Here is a 22,161-nt window from a genome sequence, read left to right as displayed (position 1 = left end):
AAGTACTCGCGTAAAATAAGGAATCTACAGTATTCTCTGACCTAATTACTGATATGCTAGTGTCTGGTTTCAGATGGACATTTGGGGTCCTTCTGCTGGAGATTGTTAGCCTCGGATACAGTTTTCCTAGAGAAGAAGGGGAATTCTACCTTATACCTCCAAAGTCATGTGACAAGAAGTTGTAAGTTGTAATTAGAGCACAGATCCTTTGATTAAAGCTTGATTGTTATGATATGAAAATCTAGCGAATACTGTTCAAACTGTATTTGTGCTGTTTTAAAATTACCATACTCTCAGTAAAAGCATGCTTGTTCTCAAAGAACTTGCAGTGCTCTATGGACTCTCCTTTTATGTGGATATAAAATTAAATACATCCTGGAAGTCGGAGCAGTACTCCTTACAGATTTATGGGTTTCTGATGATGAATTTGAATTTGTATGTACATGTATATTCAGTGTGATCTTATTCTCGGATGTTAACATCAAAAATAAATTTGTATCCTCTCAGAAATTGGTTGATGGAATCTTGTTGGAGCAAATCTCCTGCTAGCAGACCATCTTGTCAGGAAGTGTACAGTCAACTTCAGGGTATCAGACATCACCTGGTAAGTCTTAGTATCAGACATCACCTGGTAAGTCAGAGTAACTGACACCACCCATAAAGTCAGAGTACCAGTCAACACCAGATCTGTATAAGTGGTTATTTACGCTAGGGGGGAAATTTACACTAGTTACGCGGTAAGCTGAAAACCGTGTAAATTTCCCCCGCGTGTATGGTAAAATATTAAACACAGAGTGGTAAATCACGTATCTGCGTATTTAATACCCACGTGTATTATTTGACCATAGAAAACGCGTACTTAACCACCAGGGTAAATAACCATTTTTACAGTAAGTCAAAGTATTAGACATCCTGATAAGTCAAGATATAATTCTATAGTAAATATACAGTCCTGTATTTTGAGATGGTCCTTAAAAAGAACCAGATGGTTGTTTTTCTCAAACTGTGCAAATTAAATAGAGTTGGTTTAAATAACCTATGGTTTAAAAATTAAGAGTTTTACTTTTGTAGTTTTCTGCCAAAAAAAACCCAAATCAGCCTCCCTAAACATTATGTATGAATTTTATTATTTTTTTCTTTCCAGGAAGTTAACCAGGAAGATGATTCGATTGTCATGACAACCATGGTGTAGGAGGAAATGCAATTTTTGAAGCTGGATATTCAGACCTTGTTCAGAAATCTACACAGAAACAATTTCTTCCTATTTCCTCTGCATTGCATCATTACATCTGTCCTCCATCTATTTTTTTTTTCTGCTTTAAGTGTGCTTTTAGATACCAGACAGTCCCAAGTCCCATCACTGTTTGGTGTGAAGGCAATATAGGGGACTTCGCCTTTAAATGTGCTAGTACCACATGTCCCTTTACCAAAACAAATTCACTATGAGTATTGCCCTGACAATTTGTATTATAATTATTCTTCAACATGTTCAGTATTTTAGTATAGATCAGGAGATGTCCAATGTTGTTATTGTAACCAAAATGTTTCTGTGTTGTTTTTGCTCTGGAAGGAACTATATGTACAATGTACATGCATGCACTGGAACTACATGTACATAATGCAATGCCTGTACATGTAAGTAAACTTGATATTGTGTGTGCCCCGGTAATACAGCGCCAAGGGCTTGTGTTCATGTCTTAAAAAGAAACCAGTTTAAAGCATTCCTTTATTGTTTTGTCTGTACATATCATGTATAATCAGGTTAATTTCTTTTTTACTTTTTTATTGCAGATATTTTATATATGTTCATATCAACAAAAGAGATTTTATTTTTCTTAGTTTTATCAGTGTGTTATGTGTTTGTCATTTGTTCTGTTTCTTTCTGAATGGTTTGACATTTTGTTGCACCATTTGATTACTTATATATTTATATATGCTTGATGTTGTGCTTATACATGTAGACACATAGTTACCAAATACAGCATATAAAATTGATATACTGCAAGTGTGTTACATTTGGCTGTGTATTCTAGTAAAGGTCTTTGGCAGGAAGCAGTTTATGCCAAATCATGTACATTGCTAAATACCATGCATATATGTATAATGATACGTCCATGTAGAAAAAAAAACATGTTAATTCAATTCCTTGCTGATATGTTGAAAAATCAATTTCTGCAAAGTATTGTACACCTAAATAAAATATGTTCACAGTATATAATTACAAAATGAAATCAGGTTTATATTCCTGACTTAATGTTGACATATGGTGCTTTAATTTACTTGACTAGCATGATGCAAACTACTTGAGCCAATAAGGTATTCATGTTTCAATCTCTTTTATGTGATTACTGTATACAGGAAAATATTCACCCCTGTTTTATTTTTGCCCCTTTGGGCCTTATCAGGGAGTGAATTCAAAATGATTTTTAAATAACTATGTTAATTAAAATAAGAATTTATCATACATTTTGTATGGATGAATTCAAAATGGAGCAATATGCAGTTTGCAAAAGTATAAGGGCAAAAAAAAGGCACGAGGCAAAAAAAATCTGTATACAGTACTGTTGGTTGTTAAATTTTTCTACATGCCTGTATTATAAGTGAATTCCTATCATGTTGTTCAAATACTGATGTTTTCTTGCAAGGTATTATCACTAAATCATATTCATTCTGAGGTTCTTATTTTAAAGGATATATTTTTGTACGACTGTATATCTGGAGAAGAAAACATTTCTGTTTTAAATAGCACTTTATAATATCAAACTTTGATTGTATAAGATTTATGTAATATACAGGTTTCATAGTAGTACTCAAGAATAAATAAATCCAGAGAATTTAATAACTAATGCAATAGTTATATGAAAATGTTTATTTGGGTTAAAAAAAAAACTCAATTCTGTCGTAAATGTGTTTGGATTTTGTTTTTCAATTACCATAAAAAAGCCTCTAAAATATATTTAAGATGCCATTCTTTTCATTTACATGTCATTTTATATGAATGGTAAATACAAATTTAACACAGTCATTGATGTAATTTCTGATACATGTACTGGGATAAAACTGTGGCCATTTTTATTTATCTCCATTTTGCCTCTTTTTCAATGTGAATTCTCCATAGGGTTAATTCAAAGATGGTGTTATCTTTATCTTTATACACACTACATTATGGCCGAGAGATTGGGTAAAAACAACCCTGTATGCAGTATTCTGTTTCTAGTATTTTGTTTTCCTTTTTCCTAGTTCATTTAATTTGTTAATAGACAATCCCGAATTGTCATCATGCCTATCTTGCTCATTAGCTTATTACAAGCATTCCAACAATTATATATATATATACATGTATAACAATTTCAATTACAAATGTAATGTGAGTTGTGAATGTAATGGTTGTGACAGAAAGAGAACAGAATAAATATTCAGGAACTGAATTCAAAAGTTTGTGCATTTGGTTTTATTACGGTATACGTTTGTTATGAATAAACTGCAATAAAGTTTATACATGTACAAAAACTTGTACAAAGGCACTTTTTGCTGTATCTAAACAGTGATCCCCTAAAAAAAATAATACACCTGGTATATGTTTATTAAAGCATTTATTTTACTGTTCTGAAAAAAAATATACAGGACTATATGTGTCATTCTTTAAATATTATGTTCATAACAGCTCTTGGTTGAACTGGACAGAGAAAATTTATAAACATTATTACTGCACAGCATAAATATTTCTCTTTATCAACAAAACTTGCAACTTATGTGAAAGCCATACTCTGAATACATATAAACAGCCTGCTTGCACCAGTAATGTGTACATCATGTAAAATATTGCACATTTATCACATCCGTGCATCATTTAAATCATTTCATGGATGCTGATGTACCAGTATACATGCAAAACATGAGAAGGAAAAAGATGGTTAATGAGTCCGACAACACTGTTGTGTGTTTGTTGTTTGGTGTAAGCTTACTTGGCAGGCTCTGTTTCATTTAGATTACTTACAAATTCATACATTGCAGCTCTGTATGCTCGAGATTCACAATAAGAGAATCGGAAGAATGTTCCTAATTTTTTTTCACATTTTGCTAAAAAAGAATAACAAAGTCAAATAAAGGAGGTACATATTCTGTTTAGAAAACAGGTGCCCTTAGCATGAAAATTGTATTGTATTATAAAAACATGTACAGTAACCAAAAATATATCATTTAAAACAAAATCAACTATATAAATTCATAAAATACATGTAAACTATCTATTTTTTCATTATTAATGGCAACTGCAAAATATATGGCTATTGTAAGAAAATAAAAAAAACTATACAATAAGCTACTATATGCATGATTCTTACAAAGCTAGAAAATAAGTTCATGATTGAATGCACCAAGAATAAATGTAAAGACAAATCAACAACCTCATATAGACACACCTTTAGGATCATACATTGTTTATGTCATTTCACATACTCAAAGGCACAGTACACTGTAAATGAAGCCTTCGCACATATATTATTTTAAGTACACACAACTTAAGAAGGTCAATGTCAGTCATCTACACGGTGTTTAGTTTTGGATACTATTTTCATAAGAGTTACAAATACCGGTAGTATGGGTGGTGCCACAAGTTTTGTAAACATTGATATCTGTACAATCAATGACAAGTATTTTTTTCTTAAATCTAGATGACTGTACTACTCCTTGATGACCAACACATTGTGAGTATTGGATCACAGCACAATACCCCGATCAGTGGCTCTTTCCTTTCACCATCTCTCCTCCTGCTGAGCTGTTTATAGTCTGGCTGCCTCTGGACTGGCCGGTTCTTCGTCTCCTTTAGAGATTGCAGTGATCTGATTACTGCCTTCTTCTATATATTTCTACAAAAAAAGAACAATGGAGTGTATATCAACTACTATACCAAAGTTCTTTCCCTTTATAAACAACTCTTACTGGGAGGATCCTGCTCTCTGATTGATTTAGCTGCAGAACATTAGCTCTACAGGAATATTCCAGTTGACAGGCCCTTGAGCTTCAAAATTAGCACATGCCAAAAACTTGGAATTAAAACATGTGCTAGATTTGAACTTTGAATAAAATTTCTTTAACCATTATGTGATAATAACAGCTATGATTGATTAAATTTTTTTGGCTGTCTTAATCTGTAGATTTCTACAAGTATATATATTAGATACATTATCATTACCTGGAGTGACACGCTAGCATAGTATCGGCGCTCAGGAGAGCCATCGTTGATGTCTGTGTCATGACAGAAACACAACAGGAGAGCATCAATCACCATCTGTAAAACAAAAACATCCAATGATGTACAAAACTTCTGTGTCTTCTACGAAGCCAACTACACTAAGATTTAATATGAATGGGAGAATCTTCTTACCTCATATGTAGAGAGGAAGCAATGTGCAATGAAGTACGCAAAAATACACACAAGAAGCACAGGAATAGCGTAGTAGTTCAGCTCCTCCTTAGACTGCAATGCAATGTCATTGTGTTCAAATCAATCAGGTACATTGAAGTTACAAATGATAAAGTCAAGTGGAGATAAAATTATTAAATGTGAATGAAATGAGGCTGACCTTGAACCAAAAGATGCCCACAGCACCAGTTGCTGCACAGACGCCGATTTTTCCTAGAAACAACACAAAGTCTCCCACGCTGTTAATGGCAGCCACACGGAGAGCATTGCTGACTAAGGTCATAAAGGCCTGAAAGGTCAAAGTGCCATACTTATTTCATCAAATTTACACTAAAATTTTCATTTTAAAAAATTACAAAATTTAATGATCTATCTGCAGTTTTTCAGAAAATACAATGTCTTATAGTTTATGCCTACCTTTTTAGCTGAGGAACAGAAGTTTGTACCTTGAATTGCTGTAATGAAAAAAAATATACCAGGAATGAATTTTTCATTGAGAACTGAATCAATATACATGTACTTAATACTCTTATTACTGATCTATACCGGTACTCAAAAGGTGACCCAAGCAGTAAGTATGTAATTGAAAATTTTATTACAACAGTATTGTGATGAAATTTATGGCAATGATATTTAAATTTTCCAGGGGATCTGAGTCATATTTTTGCTAAATTTACTATGTAAATTTGAAATTTCAGAGGGGGGGGGGGGGGGGGGGGGGCGCCTCCCCCTCAAGATCTGTGCATGTGTACAGGTATGTATTGGAACAGTATATGATTTTATGCAGTGTATATCATCCGCTTACCTACTACAGTGTAAGCATTCTGGTTCAAATATTTCAAGCACTTTTCTAGGCACCACAAACAACAAATACAGCACTTCATTGCGTACTGGACACAAGTGTTCTGGGAACCCTTTGTTCTAAAGAAAACAAGAGAAAATATTATAAAAGTATATGAATACATCCCTACTGTACGGAATATACTGTATTAAAAAAAAATTCTAAAACAAGGGGATAATTATCATCCTGACTGACTCACTTTTTCTGCATATACATCAGAATCCAGCGAGGAAGCTTTACTAAAGTGATGATGAATGCTCCAAATGCTACAGATCCAAGATGGTGGAAAATCAAAAGTTTGGTAGACTTGCATATGGTGCAAGAAAGATTTTTTTTGTCCCTGAAATAGAAATAAATTAACAGTAGAATTCATGATCCAGTGATCTGTTTTGTGCTTTTGAGATCTTGTGGTAAATAAATGATGTGTGATTGTAGTTGAATTATTGTTTTAATTATACCACAAAAAGTCTTCACATGGCTAAAGATACTGACTCAACAAGTGGATCTTAATATCAGTACTATGATTGTTACCTAGTGAAGTACCAGGTGGCCACTGCTCCAGATACCACCAGCTGCTGACATGCAATGATGAACTCACTGGTCCAAATGAGACCAATCAAATGATACCACCACAAGTAGGACACGTGCTCATGTTCTGTGTATCTCACAAAGCCAGTCGTCTTGTCCACAGTTGCTTTTTCTAAGAAAAAAAATTTGATACATATTAATCATATATGGTACATACATATTTACAATACAGCAAACATTTTAGCTCAACAGAAAAACATTCCCATTTTTCTCATTCAAAAATTATTCTAAAACAGAAAGGTAGACTGTGAAGGTGAATCATGTGGTGAAAATAATTGACAAACATCTAGCTTCTACAAACTGGCCAAAAGATGATAAACTAATTGGCTTACCCGCTGTGGCGAGGAAGGCCAGGATGATGATCCAGTAGACAAAGAAGAAGACCAGGATGATGAAGGTCCACAGAGGTTGGAGGAGGAGGATGGGGACATCAGCCAGACACTTGCCCGCCTCGTGGAACAGCGTCACTGTCAGACCGATCCGTTTCCTCATCACCAAGATCACCAGCAGCAAAATTACCTACAAAGTCGTACATACATGTGTACCCACATAACACTACCAGCAGTGGAATTACCTACAAAATCATACATTATACCCATAAGTAATAGATCTTCAAGCAGAAATCATAAATCACTTGTTGTGATGTGTTAATTATATAAAGTAAAATTTTACACTGTTGTTGACAATAAATTAATAAAATACATGTACTGGCTATTCTAATGTTTAAGGAAAAGGGAAATTGACAATACTCTAACGTGGACATGTAATTCTGGACCTTGACAATTTTACTTGTACATACTGTCAGTACAGTAGCAATGATGGAGTAGATCATGAAGGCTTGTTCACTGTCAATGTCCACGTTCAACAGAGGAATATTGTCATCCTCCTTATCGTCTATGAACCTCTTCTTGTCCATATACGTCCACCACAGGCCCGCAGTGCCAGCTACAAATTGCATGGAATCAGATGTTACATAAGTTCATTAACTTCAACCATGTGATGATTTGTAATAGATAACAATTTATTTTAACTAAAAGATATATGTACCAATAATAAGATATTACAGATTATTTAGTGAATTATAACATGTATTCAACTTTATCATACATGTATTGAGAAATGTAATATTTGCCATATAATGAAAATCTTATAAGATATAAATAATAATTTAAATCAAAACAATTTTAGTAACTACAAGGAACTCACCAATGCTTCCTATTATAGCGATGGTGATGATGAACCAAACAATGACGGACGCCAGGAATCTGATCAGAAGGACCATCAAGGCCCCAAACCCTGCAACACCCAGGCAAAGAATGAAATATGGGTAGTGGACAATCATATTCACAAAATATATTGAGAAGCAGTTTATTATCAAACTGTTACAGTAGTTAAAATAATGTTACCGACGTTTAAATTTGCACTTGCAGATAGATATAGAACAGATTAAAAAGAAAATTAACAATATTGAATATGAGAAAATATTCTTTCTAATTCTTTATCCAATTAGATATGATGAATTCACTGAAAAGTCAATACTCAGAAACCAAGACTTCTCATTTTCTTTGTTACAAAGGACAATTCAACAAAGAGTATTATGTACATCAAACCTAGATAATTGCATTTTTATTGATCTAAATCTTGGTTTCTGCTGGCATTGATTTTTCCACTACCTTTACCTTCTTTCATTATCAAATAAAAGATATTTATTGGAAATTAAATTCAGCATTAGACATTCTGCTACATGTAGGGGTGAAGTGTAATAGGGATAAATTTTCATGCCATTAGAACAATATTGCAGGGAATTGATTATGTGACAGACATTGGAGTGTAACATGCAACAAATCTATGTTATCAGTAGATCCATTACTGATAAAGCCAAGTCTGACTGCCCTGGTACTTTAACAATCTGAATGTGTATCATTGTTTCCCTGTCAACAAGATGCAAATAGTCATGCAAACTGCTTCTACACTCAAACCATCAGCCCTAAACATGCAAACCAGAAGACTTTAAAAATCTACTGCAGTTCAAACAACAGCTTAATGCCTATGTGATATTTAATTTCTTTTAAAAGAAAAAATTTTATTTGGATAGAATCTTCACAATTGTTCATAATGCAACTTTTTACACTCTAAAATTCCACTACAATTAGATCAGATATGATAAATTGTTGGGGTTTTTTTGTAGATAAATTGATAAACGTAAGACTACAATCTACTAGCTAACTGTTCCCATCACAATATTTTTTTGCGTGTATACAACAAAAAACTATCTTAATAATTGGGAAACATCCAATGAAATGACAACTTCAAAACAAAAAGTTAACACTAGTTTGTCTATATATTGAGTCAAGTATTGATATGTATGTGTGTTGTATATAGGAATAAATAAATTTATATGAATGAAATATACAAAACAATGTATGCCATTCACCAAACTAGCAAGGATCATAACCATTCCCATGTTAGTCTAGGACGTTTAGAAATATATAAGACATGTCAACAATAAATACCCGGTACAAGGCTTTCATTATGCTACATAGTATATTATGAATGCATGTCCCCCCATAAAAACTACAAAAAGCCGTTCATTTACCTAACGCAACAAAACACAGGATGAGCATTTCCCGCCAGCCTGTCATTAAATCGTGTAAAACTTTTTGGAATATGTCACTTGAATTTACGAAATCAAAGAATTTGGCAAAAATGTCACCCGCAGTGCTAAAAATCTGCTTTGGCACACATCTATTCAGAAGCGGTTCACTGAAAAATTGACATCATCCAAATCAATAACAAATAAAACAATGAATATATACAAGAAAAGATTAGTGAAAGGTGTGTCATTAATTCAACACAGGAAAGGTCCACAAAACTAAATCCGCATTATTAGTTAAGTCAGCCTTTGACAAAAAATAAAAATATTACAGTTGAAAATGAAATGATAAAATGGTATGTTTAACATAAAAATTGTGCAATGACAGTCTGAATTAATAGCACCCCTTTCAAATCATTGGCAGATCTAGAAGAAGGGTCTAAAACAAATGCATACATTTATGGTGAGTGGCTATCAAACGTGGCACTTTTCTACCTCCTTCTCTTGCTCTAGATCTGCCAACGCAACTTATACATCTACATGAAATCATGGTTAACACACAAATCAAAGTACCTAGTGCTACGAAACAAAGGATTATCATCTCTCGCCATGACTTAATGAGGTCGGTTAAGACTCTATGAAAACTATCAAACTGGTTAAAGAAAACCATAAGAGTGTTGAGTGAGTCGAATCCCAGTCTCTTGAGTGATGAAGGGACACAATAGTTGAGCAATGATTCACTGCAATGCAAAACCCAATTTGACTTTTACTATTGCATAAACTAACAATGATGTTGTTATCCAACTATAAAAGAAAATCATTTTATAGTGATTGTTGTACAGTGTGGCCTTACTATATATAAACTTTATCTTGGCATCTTGTTTTCTGAATCACAAACTAAACAATCATTTAAGCCTATTCAGATCTACAGAATTGTTTCATTCAGCAATTTTATATTAATTAAAATACAAGTTACAAGTAGTACAATACAAGACAGTCAATGATGGATCACATTACCGGTACTTTAGGAAAGAGATTGTAGACAAAAAACATTGGTTTTGGGTTTTATTTGTTTAATGGGGGAAGGGGGGGGGGCTTACAGATCTTAGCTAAAACACTAACACTATTTACAAAGTACTAGATGTACATAATCAATGCTTATAGGTCAATTTAGTTCTGAATCAATCTATCATAATGATTATCAAAAAGTATATTGATGCTACATAATACAACTGCAGCCTCCAAATGAGGTACCAGTACACGTGCTATATCAATACAATATTGGTTTGTTTACATTGATCTACTGGCTATACTGTCTACAGGTTAATTAATGGTATAACAACTGCTAGTTCGTAACATGAGTATAAAAATTGTCAAATGCAACTCATATAGAGACTAAAATGCAAAGATTTTAATAGTTGGCCAACGCAGTGGACATAAATTCCATTCATACACTACTTAATAGATACTTGAAAATTCAAGTGAAAATGAATTATATGTATTAGAACTAGACCATTTGAACATGAAAAGTATAAGATTTCATAATTGATCATAATACAGTGTAATGTAATTGAACATACACTTATATTCAGAATGTTGCTAAGAATCTTAAATAAACAATGATCTACTAATAGAATGTAAGCTCATGAATTTCAATGCACTGATAACCATGAATTCCATATATATAAGATATCAAATACAAGTAATTCTAAAACTTTTTAAGTAAACATAAATATTTTTATAAAGAGAAATATAAAATATATGATATCCATGAAAAACTTCATTCCAAGAGAAATTTCAATTAAAATTGACAAAAGTATTTAGACTGGTAAAATGTCTTTACTACTGGTAGTTTTTTTTATAAGAAATCTTACCTGGCAAACACTCTACCAGGACATATTCCTTTCTTCACAAGGTCGTCTGAGTAATCGGTATCTTTGATGTCATATCTACACAGGTACGAGCCCTCTGTCACTGCGAATCTCGCAATATCTACAGTGGTGTTCAGATCCTGGCCCGGGCATTTGTTCACACACAGCTTCATGGAGTTCACAGGATCGAGGATGTCTAGTATGAACACGAACCTACAGAAAAGAAAATAGCATACAACATTTTTAATTTTCAAAACCTTGGTGAAAAGGTGAGAAAAAATGGTATGATAAAGAAATGTATGTTAATGACAAATGTAACCTGTTATACTCTATAGCATAATAAGTACAATCTATTGAAAGTAAAAGCAAAGATACAAATACGCTAAAAGCACATTTTTTCATATTTTATTACCATGTCAATTGGGGGATGTATTTATGAAGATAAGTGTTGCAACCAACCAGAACATATATTGCAATGTTATCAAGCCTACAACCTATTCCCTACCCTTACAGCATTGTTGTCATACCTACATCTGTACAACCTATGCCCTACCCTTACTGCATTGTTACCATGCCTACAACCTATGCCCTACTTTGACTGCATTGTTGTCATGCCTACAACCTGTCCTATGCCCTACCCTTACTTCAAAGTTACCATGCTTACAACCTATGCCCTACCCTAACTTCATTGTTACTATGCCTACAGCCTATGCCATACCCTTACTGCATTGTTGTCATGCCAACAACCTGTCCTATGCCCTACCCTTATTGCATTGTTACCATGCCTACAACCTATGATTTACCCTTTGTGCATTGTTACCATGCCTACAACCTATGACTTTCCCTCTTTGCATTGTTACCATGCCTACAACCTGTGACCTACCCTTTGCCCTCCATGTTCATCCCTGAGAAGGACACATTCTCCACTGCCTTTCCTGTGTTATCTTCATCACACGTGTTACCAAAGCTGTCGTATCCATACACAAGTCTCCAGGCATCTCCATGTGTGATAGAAAAGGCTGCTATAAATATCTGTCAGTAAACAAAAGAGGAGAATTAAAATCATTCAACACCAATATAAATTCCTATGGGAACCAGTTTAAAATAAACTATCCTTCTTTAGTTTACTTCTATAAACCTCTCAAAACATACATCAAATGACGCTCATCCCTTCAGGTACATTATCTCTTTCTTTAAATTTAATGAAAAAATTGCAACTAAGATTTCAGAAATGGATTCCTTGATTCTCTATGGAATAATTCTATGCAATCAAAGAAGTCAGGTTCTTATGTGTACATTGGGATAAAATGTCCATACAAGAGAAATCTAGTAATTCAGTTATAAAAAAGATATATAACACTTGACCAATTTCTGATCCATAAAATATCAATGTGCAAAGCACATGGAATGTTATGAACTGGAAAACAACTATGGTAGATAGATTGATTTTGGTGCTTATTACCGGTACATGTATTGAGCTGTACGTCAGAACTAAGACAAGATTTTAAACATCAAAGAATTTTATAAGAATATTGACTCTCTTTATATACCCGGTAATAATAAATATTTACACTTTTCTTCAGAAATACAAAATCCTGCAGTAATTATAAAGACAGTGTACTCATCTTTATTGCCCTGCCAATACCAATTATTGCCTTGATACTTTGATAATGGCAATTTTGAATGAAAACCCCCATATTCAATATTCATGGATTATAAAATGTCAAATGTAATATCTGTTTGAATACAAACCATGCCAGCCCAGAAGAGAACAAACAAAATCAGAATGATGATGTCTGTGCATCCTCGATTTTTAATCGGATTTGTAAGATCGGCTTTATCTTCCGCAGAATCCTGTAAAAAATTAAAACATGGCATTGACAACTCCAGAGCTGCACAAACACACTGATGCAATACCTTAATGGTCATAAAATGTTCAGCTCTTGTTTAGAAAAACCCCTAAACTCCATAAAATTTACAATATTTGATATGTTTACTGATCTTATAATTAGTTTCCATGGAAACCAGGGACAAACTGGTGTAGATGCAAATTACCTCAGGTTCTGTTGAGACATTAAATGTAATATAAGCAGTGTTCCGGTCTGGCTTTTTAGTGGTGTGTGTGAAGCTTTTAGGTCGTACAAATATAAAATATTGATGAGACAGAGTGCTCTTGTCACAAGGCCCAAGGGAGTAATGATCAAATAATTCCCAATTACCAGAGAGGATGCAGCCCCCAACCACTGAGCTATTTTAACAAAAATTGAGCTTCTCCAAAACCTTGGGGTTAATCGATTGTTTCCTGTTTTAATTGTATGGGTGTAGTTTAAAAGCAGGTTTTAAATGAAATACCACGTTGATTGATGAATTTGAATTTTTAAAGGCATTGAAAATAATTCTTCCACAATTAATATTAAATATTCAATTAGTAATTAGTTAACTTGGAATCATTCAATAATCATGGTTGATTGATTGATTGATAGCTTCTGGCTGATTAAAAAAATACTGTAAACATATTACATTTGGCTGTGTATTCTATTTAGCGATTTTGGTGAGAAAAGGCGTCCGCTATATCAAGTACATCACTAAATCTAAAATATTTAAACATTATTAAGTAGATACATATGTACATGCAGAAATGCTCTAAATCAAATCAACGCTATTTTGTTGAAAAATCATATCCCGCTAAATATCATACATGCTAAATATAGTACGTTTACAGTAACCTAGACTCTACAGGGAATTTGACTCAGTTTTCAAAATGCTACCTACTGATATAAAGCTTTATTTTTTATTCTTTCTGACCCAACATTTGACTGATCTGATCTTTATATTGATCAAAACCTTAGACATGATGGATGGCTTTATTCCCACATGATTGAAAAAAATATCACAAGCAAGTTAGGATATATAAGCAGTTTTCTATTCAAATGAAAAAGACGACCAAAATATAATTCTAAATATCATCCAACATACTAAGAAAGGAAACAGAAAGCAGTTAAGCCATTGGGTTGGAGGCTCTCCCAATCCATGTTCAAAAGTGCATAATAAAACTCCAAGATCCATAAAAGCAGGTGACTTCAACATTTAAGTATTAAATGAACAAGTTGGACAACAGTTAATAGTGATACCTGAGTAAGGTGTGGCTGAGGCATGAAGATTTAATTTGCATCTTTATTTAAACTAATATTCTCTGCAAAACATTACAGTTTACTACCTGGTAGTATGTATGGTACATACTGGACAGGTGAATATTCTGAAGCATAAACCTTCTATTAACCCAAAAACTTGTCTTGTACTCACCTTCCCAGAGCAACAGCCACACATCTCTGTGGTTTTCTTCCTACAAAACAAAACAAAACTATGTCACATTCTTGACACAATAAAGCTCATTGCACATGTTCCACCCTATTACCCATTCAACTGCCAAACTGTTTCCAGTATTTTAATAGAAGGAAAACAAAACCTCGATCACCATACTTGATATGATATAGTGCTTTAATTGGGCAGATAATAAAACTACCTGGCTAAACCAAATTCCCCATCAATCAACTTCCAAGTTTAATATCCATCTAACATAACAGCTATCAAACTGTATGCAGAAAAATCATTTCTTATGATAATCAACTTTCATACAGAGTTATTCCAAGTGATTCTAATGCAAAAAAACAAAACAAAATGGCATAATACCTATATGAGGGTTCAAATTCCTTCTTCAATACAAAACAAACTGGTGTTAGACTGATTCTTGTTACCCTCAGGCGTTGTGCACCTTTAACAGGTTTAACCCTCCTTCATTAATTTTCTTCCTCCTTTTAACAATTTCATACACTACTTTTCATTAATATTGCAAATAAGAGTAGCCATTGGAGGCTGTACGTGTTTCATGGTGAGCTTGCTGACTCCTAGCTTTTCCAAGCAGAATTGATTTTCCGAGTCTTTGAACATTATCCTCAAACAATCATTCATTATAATCGTCTCTAGGACCTACTACATGAAGTCATTAAGCGTCATTTACTGTAATCATATTTCGCTGTGAAGTGCAGTGAAAGCAATCAGGGGGAGAATCATTGTGGGTGACAGTAGAACGGTGTCATGTGCCCAAGAAAGTACCCAGGAAAATAACAATATGGAAACATTAATTTCTTATAATAAGATATGAAATTTGCTATACCATATTGTGGTGATGCATAAAACATGTACCTAAGTAAAAAGCATAAAATGAGGTTGATTTGTAAATACAGTTTTTTTCAAATACACATGGACCTCAATGCTATTTAAAACTGATTTTTTTATCAAGAGAATAATTTTGTTATGTCAATACAATCTAACAATAATATACTATATAACAGAGAATTTGAGGGAATAAACCATATGTATACATCATATGCATAGTCAGTACATGTACTTGTATGCATCCTTGCTGCAATAACATAGCAGTTTCTTTTTTTTATCTGATGATATTGGGTGGGGGATTCGTTAAATTATTATAATGTAGGTAGCCTTCATACAGTAGATGTTTACCAAGGGATGATAAAATTACCAATTGTTACACGTCTACATATGTTATGAATATAGCAGCTGATGGCAGAAGCACCGAATCTCTTACTTCTGAGTGCGACATAGACAATTGATATGTCTGATGACTTTCAGGAAAAGATAAATCAGCGACTTTTTCCAGTCGGAGTCCTGTGACAGTTCCAGTATATTTCTAAGAAAATCAATGCCTATGTAATATAATCAGGACCCAGAGGTGATGATAAAAAGCCAGACCCTGACAAAGGAAACACAGATCTGGCTAATGTAAATCTGGTTAGCCATTCACTTCATAGTTATTCCAGTATTAATGATGGAAACTGGGTGAATGCTTTCCAAGAACATTACCCACGAGAGGAAGGAAAGTGATGAATTTCTCACATCCATGATACAATGACATGAAGAGTATACAACAACGTTAAATCAATTCATTAATTAAAGATCAAAAAACTTTCCTCAGCATGCTTGCAGTTGTTTGCACGTACCTAGATTCTACTTTGGGAAATTCTTAGCTTCAGCAATAAATCTTTGCTAATCATATCTTCAGATCAAAAATTAAGATAAATGGCATTGCTTTTGTTCCTGCTGAGTTAAATTTTGCAGATTTTGCATATTTTGGCACTTACAAGTCAAGACCAATCATAAATGTTATGTAATGAGAAAATTTTCTGCATTGTGATTTCAGTCCAAACACAACTTAAGCATTGTGTATTGATTTCACATGGACCAGAGAAAAATGTCTGCAGCATTGAGGCTTTTAGTCCAACCACAGATGTTTAAAAACATTTCAGAAGAATAATGAAATGCTTTGATCAATGAGGTATGCCAATCTTACATTAACACAGAAATTTTCAAGCAAAACAAAAAAACCTGGGCACTGACTCATAACTGTTTAGAAATTCAATTACCAATAAACATCCACAACAATGACTCTAATAAATGCAAAAAATAACAACAAGGCAGCTAGCTTACCTCCCAATGAAGAAATGCTTGTAAACTTAATATTTCCTGTTCTCTCCCACTTCACAGTCTATTTCTCTCTGTGTTTACTATACCGTAACAACACTGCCCTTAAGAAACATTCCTAGTGCAAATCGCTTGTCATCTTATTGATGGCCCGTGGCTCAGGGTTTTTTTATGCCCTGCCCACGTTAATTTTCAGTGTCTTTACCAGTGAGTTCCGATTCAATGAAGCAGTAAATATTACGAGAAGTCAGAAACTTTGTTATTCTGAGTCATTCGCAATCTTTCCGTCAAACTTGGAGCTACTCAGCCTGAATGACGGTCTACTTGTATTTCCTTCCATGCATTCACGCTTTTAGGAAGTTATGCAAAAGACTACACTGGTATCTGAGTTTTATCAATTATTTATCTCTTTGTTTACAGTCACTGCAGCTTCCCATCATATGCTAAAAAATTAATTAAAGCTGGGCCTAAATGATTTTATTGATATTCTGATGCTCCAGTCTTGCGATGTAGTTTCAAAAAATACAAGAAAATTTTAATTATCTATCTAAAAGGACCTGCATTTAGACATATTTGTACTGGGTACACTGAGGTAACTTAACACTGAATGAATGAATAAAATACACATAGAGCAGAATCCTTAGAAAACTTAATGATTTTCAAAAACATTGAGGGAAAAAATTCTGTGCTTATATGTAATAAGATGTTTTGGTTCTATATAAAAACATCAGTATCAATAGAATTGTTTTGATAATCTGGTTTGGAGACACAGCATAAGTTTATTACCCAGAGTGAGGAAGTAAGATATATATTACAAGTAAGTAGGATCTTCTAAATAACACGAGCAACACTTGTATGTATTTATTCTGAGCCTCCTCCCCATTAGTTCCATATACATGTATACATATGTATCTCTAAAAAGTTGTTTGTAAAAGTCAGAGGACTCTGTCTCCAATTAGAGTCTATATAAGACAATGCTCTATAAGAAGATACCATCATTTCTTGTTCTTTAACCATGCTGATTCAATCTTAATGCATTTTGCATAAAACTCATTAATGTTATTTAATCAAAACTCATTAATGTTATTTAATCATATAAATGTTTACTCAAACAATCTTTTAAACATCATTTCCTACCTGGACTTCTATTAGACTGCACTTTTCAGTTAAAAGTTAGTTTCAGTTTCTATTCTTGAGCCAAGTCATATCACAGGGTTTTCCAACATGCTTACAGGTAGTTCTCCAATTACAAGAAAATTTTAAAAACAATGTAAAATTTGTTTCACAGTTTGTCAAGTTAGCATATATTCAGAATGCCAATATGTACATGTATATAAATGTACATCAAAAATATAATGTTCATATACTGGTATTTATTTCTCATACAAGTTCTGACTCAAGAATAAGATCTGTGCATTGCTGAGTTTATCAAGGTAATTCCAGCCCATAGTCTTTTGTTGTTTAAGAATGAAGAATGAATGGAACATATTGATCACTGTTGATGACATGTTTCTTTAAAAATAAAAAATGAGATCTCTTGTTTTATGTTTTATAGCAACCAAATATTGTTTTACATGGATAATGTCAATTTCAGATGAACAGATGAAGTGAATCTGAGTTTATACTAGTACATATGTATTACATGTATTATGTTCATTTTGATAATGTTGATTGTTTCATCTATGAATATTGAACACTAATACGTAATATAAAGGAAAAAAATGTTATTTTCATTCAGATCGATTCTAATCATATCATACAAAGAATTGGTTATGGCAGTTTGTACCTTCTTACTAAATTTTATGAACAAATCAATGCATAAGGATTTAATAGACAGATCTTTACTTTATTTGATAGCCTATACCAAAAGAAAACAATAGGTATAAGTATTAATGTAATAAACTGATTATTTATAATCGATTAAAAAAATCTCAAATTGATAATCATAAATCGACCATCTTTCCCACTATTCATCGATTAAAATTTGATCACCAGGACAACACTATAAATGACATTGTTTGGGGTTTTAAATAACCCCCCCCCCCCCCAAATTCGTTCTGGGTAGAAAAAATGATAAGAGTTATACCCCTTTTCTGTGGAAACTGACAGAAATGTTCTATGCACCAAAATGCATATGATACTTTCTTCTCTTCTATATTCATTGACTTCTTACTTCACACATTACAGAAAAGTATTTCTCTTGCAATTAGTTTTACATTATTTCAGTAAACAATAAAATGATTAGACTAATTTTTCTTAAATTGCCCTTTAAGGTTCTCTCTCTCTCTCTCTCTCTCTCTCTCTCTCTCTCTCTCTCTCTCTCTCTCTCTCTCTCTCTCTCTCTCTCTCTCTCAATTATAGACTAGACAGTATTGAGTAGTCAATGACTATTGCTTCTAACTGTTGTTGTTGAACTTGATAAATACTGTACAATACCTCAACTTACCAGTAATCAATTTTCAGCACTTAATGATGAGGAAATACATGTACAACTTGATTGACTCATGTTTTAGCAAATTCTTGCATTTCGCCAAGAAGAATAAATGCTTGAACATAAAAATCAATCTTCTGAGAACTGTATAACATCAAAGTTTGTTTCATAAACTAAAATATCTGGCTAGGTCCATTTGCAAAAAGTTCAACATGTTGTGAATAACCATCTTGCAACCACTCTGTCAGAAAACACCCTAACATTACTTCTGATTCATCTCTTGCAAATACAACTTTGCAAAGTAGCCATTGCACTAACACAACTTTGCACAACATGCTACTGCATTAAGCAAATTTGCACAACTCACCATGACACAAACACAACTTTGCAAAACCATAGCCATCACGCTATACTCTGTCCCAAGATATTCTGGATTCACATTTGGCTTAATTGCTTGATATTTATAAATACCTCAGGGTTCAAACGATGTTCACTCAAAAGTATGAAAAATTTCCAAGATTTCTCAGTCGAAACCACAAGTTGTTTGATGGAACTCATTTTGAACATACTATTGGCTTTTGAAATGGCCCTATCTGGACCCCATAATAAACAAATATTTTTTGGTAAGTTTTGCATACTAAAAAAACCCTCTAAATCACATTTGTTTGACTTGAATATTCCATAGCTATTATTTAATGTATGCACGTACAACCGAATTAGCTTGATGGTGCAGGGACTTATGTTATTATACTATAACTTTAAAAGTATATACGTCCCTGGGTTGACAATCTTTGCACTCCTTTCCTATACTAGTATAATAGCGGAACGAAGACCCCTTGGCAAGGGAAGATGTGGATTGACATACGATTCTAAAAAAATATTTTCACTTTCGTTTGTTTCTGGGGAATATGTCACTGTTAAGTATTTAGCGCAATTTCTCAATTTGGTTCCCTGTTCTCATAATACATTAGGCCTACATACAATAAATTTACAAAATGCACGCAAAATTAAAAAGGCGTTAGCTAACTTACCACTGATAATATGACTGCTTTCTTTTAAATAGTTTACCGTTGTCGTAAAAATCATAAATTATTAGTTTAAATCTATGCTTTAAAAAAAGTCATCTAATAAAATAAATGCACTGGTATGAACAATAACATGCAGGTATTATGAAACTGACATAATCGCGATGCGTCTCAACGTTACACTTTACGACATTAACTTCAAATACGGAGTTGGCCAAAAGTCAAACCCAATGTCGATCAAATAGAGTGAACTGACAAATATAGAAAAAGCGGCTTATTTTTCGAGTTTAATGGACCAGTTTACCACAGGAATAGTTTTTTTGTTCATATAAAATATATCACTCTCTTCAAACAAGTTTATCCGGTCGTTGAGTTTTCTCAAGTCAAATAAGGTTTTATTGGTTTTTAGCTCACCTGAGGTATTTATAAATATCAAACAATTAAGCAAAATGTGAATCCAAGATATCTTGGGACAGACTATAGGTGAGCTATTCTAATCACTTTTTGTCTGGCGTACGTCTGTCTGGTTGTCCGTCCGTCTGTAAACTTTTTACACTTTCGACTTCCACTGGACTGGCCACTTCAACCACACTTGGCACAAAACATTGGATTCTAGTTTATCAAAACGATGGGCCACGCCGTCTTTCAAAGGAAAATAATTACGAATTGAAAATTTGTTGGTATTTTTCAAAAATCTTTTCAAAGGCAGATCGGCTAAAAAAGCCGAAATTTGTGTGAAAGCATCCCCAGGTAGTGTGCCGGATTGAAATTTGTTTAATTAATGATCCCCTGGGGTAGGGTTGGCCACAATGGGGGATATCAATTTTTACATGGGAATATATCATGTATATACAGAAAATCTTTTTAAAAACTTCTTTTCAAATAGGCCAAAAAAGCTGAAACCTGTGTGGAAACATCCTCAGGTAGTGTAGATTGAAGTTTGTTCAAATAATGATCCCCGGTTGTATGATGGGGCTGCATGGGGGTGGGGATAGTATTTTTACACAAGAATATAAAGAGAAAAACCTTTAAAAATTTTATCAAAATCCAATTGGTCAGAGAAGCTGTAACTTTAGTGAAAGCAACATTAATAGATAATGTAAATTCAAGTATGTTCAAAACATGTCTGCACTTAACGCCGCTTTTTGGGTCCTTTTACGATCACTATTATTACGTTTATTCCTCGCTCAGTTATACTTCAAGCCATTTGTAATATAGTTGGTCAATTTCCAATAATAAAAAAATATTGTCGTAATGGTTTCAAACTGCGATGCAATAAAATAAAATCTCTTAATAATGAGATCTTTTCTTGTAATTACGAGATAAAAATATTTTTGTGTGTTCTTATTCGTCTTTCGTAACAATTTAATAAATGTAATAATTCCTGGAATTGGTGTTTGATATTTCTTATCCCATACGAAGAAGAAAAGCAAACAATTCCGTACTATTGGTTCGCTGGCTACGATTTATAAAAAAAAATGATAAAACTATAATCAGTTTGATACATTGGTTCTGATTTGTTACGTTATTAAAGAGTTCTTAAACAATCAGAATATATTTGAATCTCTACTAATTATGATCTGTTGTTATGGATACTGCACTAAGCTAACTGTAATGAAGTATAATCAACAAATACCGGTATGAGGAAGGAAATATCAGTTTCACAAGTTTTTCTTCATAAATCGTGATTGATCTAGTGGGGAAAGCTTTGTTTTTGTTAGAATCAATCTCTGTGTGTGTAACAGACGTGCGAATAAAGTACAGTATGAGGCCCATTGCATATGACAATATGTCAATAAGATAGTTTTTTTTTAAATGGCATACTTAATTGAAAATTTTAATTTTACTTATGACTATATATTTTTACAGATTAACATTTGCATAT

General features: G+C 33.2%; 2 protein-coding genes across 9 annotated transcripts in view; one reads left to right on the top strand and one right to left on the bottom strand.

Moving 5' to 3' along the window:
* The window catches only part of LOC128166486 (multiple epidermal growth factor-like domains protein 6), a 25,147-nt gene extending 21,707 nt beyond the window's left edge, over nucleotides 1-3,440 (top strand). For 3 of the 4 annotated variants that reach the window (XM_052831676.1, XM_052831673.1, XM_052831675.1), the window contains 3 exons: nucleotides 74-181; nucleotides 508-604; nucleotides 1,145-3,440. In XM_052831676.1, coding sequence (XP_052687636.1) covers nucleotides 74-181; nucleotides 508-604; nucleotides 1,145-1,192 — 253 coding nt within the window. In that variant the 3' untranslated portion in view covers nucleotides 1,193-3,440. The remainder of the gene's footprint in view (nucleotides 1-73; nucleotides 182-507; nucleotides 605-1,144) is intronic. The other variant, XM_052831674.1, reaches the window with a different exon arrangement.
* Nucleotides 3,441-3,576: 136 nt separating this feature from the next.
* On the bottom strand, nucleotides 3,577-20,298 carry LOC128166488 (choline transporter-like protein 1). 5 transcript variants are annotated; one of them, XM_052831683.1, is made up of 17 exons: nucleotides 20,283-20,298; nucleotides 14,622-14,661; nucleotides 13,071-13,172; nucleotides 12,202-12,350; nucleotides 11,322-11,531; nucleotides 10,021-10,187; nucleotides 8,061-8,150; nucleotides 7,654-7,799; nucleotides 7,187-7,373; nucleotides 6,798-6,966; nucleotides 6,466-6,606; nucleotides 6,231-6,346; nucleotides 5,843-5,880; nucleotides 5,586-5,714; nucleotides 5,387-5,479; nucleotides 5,195-5,290; nucleotides 3,577-4,868 (listed from the first exon to the last, which is right to left on the bottom strand). In XM_052831683.1, exons 2-17 carry the CDS (start codon nucleotides 14,643-14,645, stop codon nucleotides 4,782-4,784), a joined length of 1,944 nt encoding a protein of 647 aa, XP_052687643.1. In that variant the 5' UTR covers nucleotides 14,646-14,661; nucleotides 20,283-20,298; the 3' UTR covers nucleotides 3,577-4,781. The 5 variants fall into 5 exon arrangements, with proteins under 5 accessions (XP_052687643.1, XP_052687638.1, XP_052687641.1 ...); XM_052831678.1 differs by lacking the exon at nucleotides 10,021-10,187 and adding an exon at nucleotides 9,451-9,617; XM_052831681.1 differs by lacking the exons at nucleotides 10,021-10,187; nucleotides 20,283-20,298 and adding exons at nucleotides 9,451-9,617; nucleotides 17,958-17,977.
* Nucleotides 20,299-22,161: the final 1,863 nt, after the last annotated feature.

The sequence above is a fragment of the Crassostrea angulata genome, chromosome 10, assembly GCF_025612915.1.
Source record: "Crassostrea angulata isolate pt1a10 chromosome 10, ASM2561291v2, whole genome shotgun sequence".
In the NCBI taxonomy this organism is placed as follows: Eukaryota; Metazoa; Mollusca; class Bivalvia; order Ostreida; family Ostreidae; genus Magallana; species Magallana angulata.
Note: the sequence above shows the minus strand (reverse complement) of the source record. Positions and strands in the feature narration are given on the sequence as shown.

Coding starts and splice junctions, on each gene's coding strand:
- LOC128166488 (XM_052831683.1), bottom strand. CDS start 14,645: ATGTGTGGCTGTTGCTCTGGGAAG. Junction 13,173..14,621: donor GTGGCTGTTGCTCTGGGAAG/GTGAGTACAAGA, acceptor AATTTTTTACAG/GATTCTGCGGAAGATAAAGC. Junction 5,291..5,386: donor GCTTCCTCTCTACATATGAG/GTAAGAAGATTC, acceptor TTTGTTTTACAG/ATGGTGATTGATGCTCTCCT.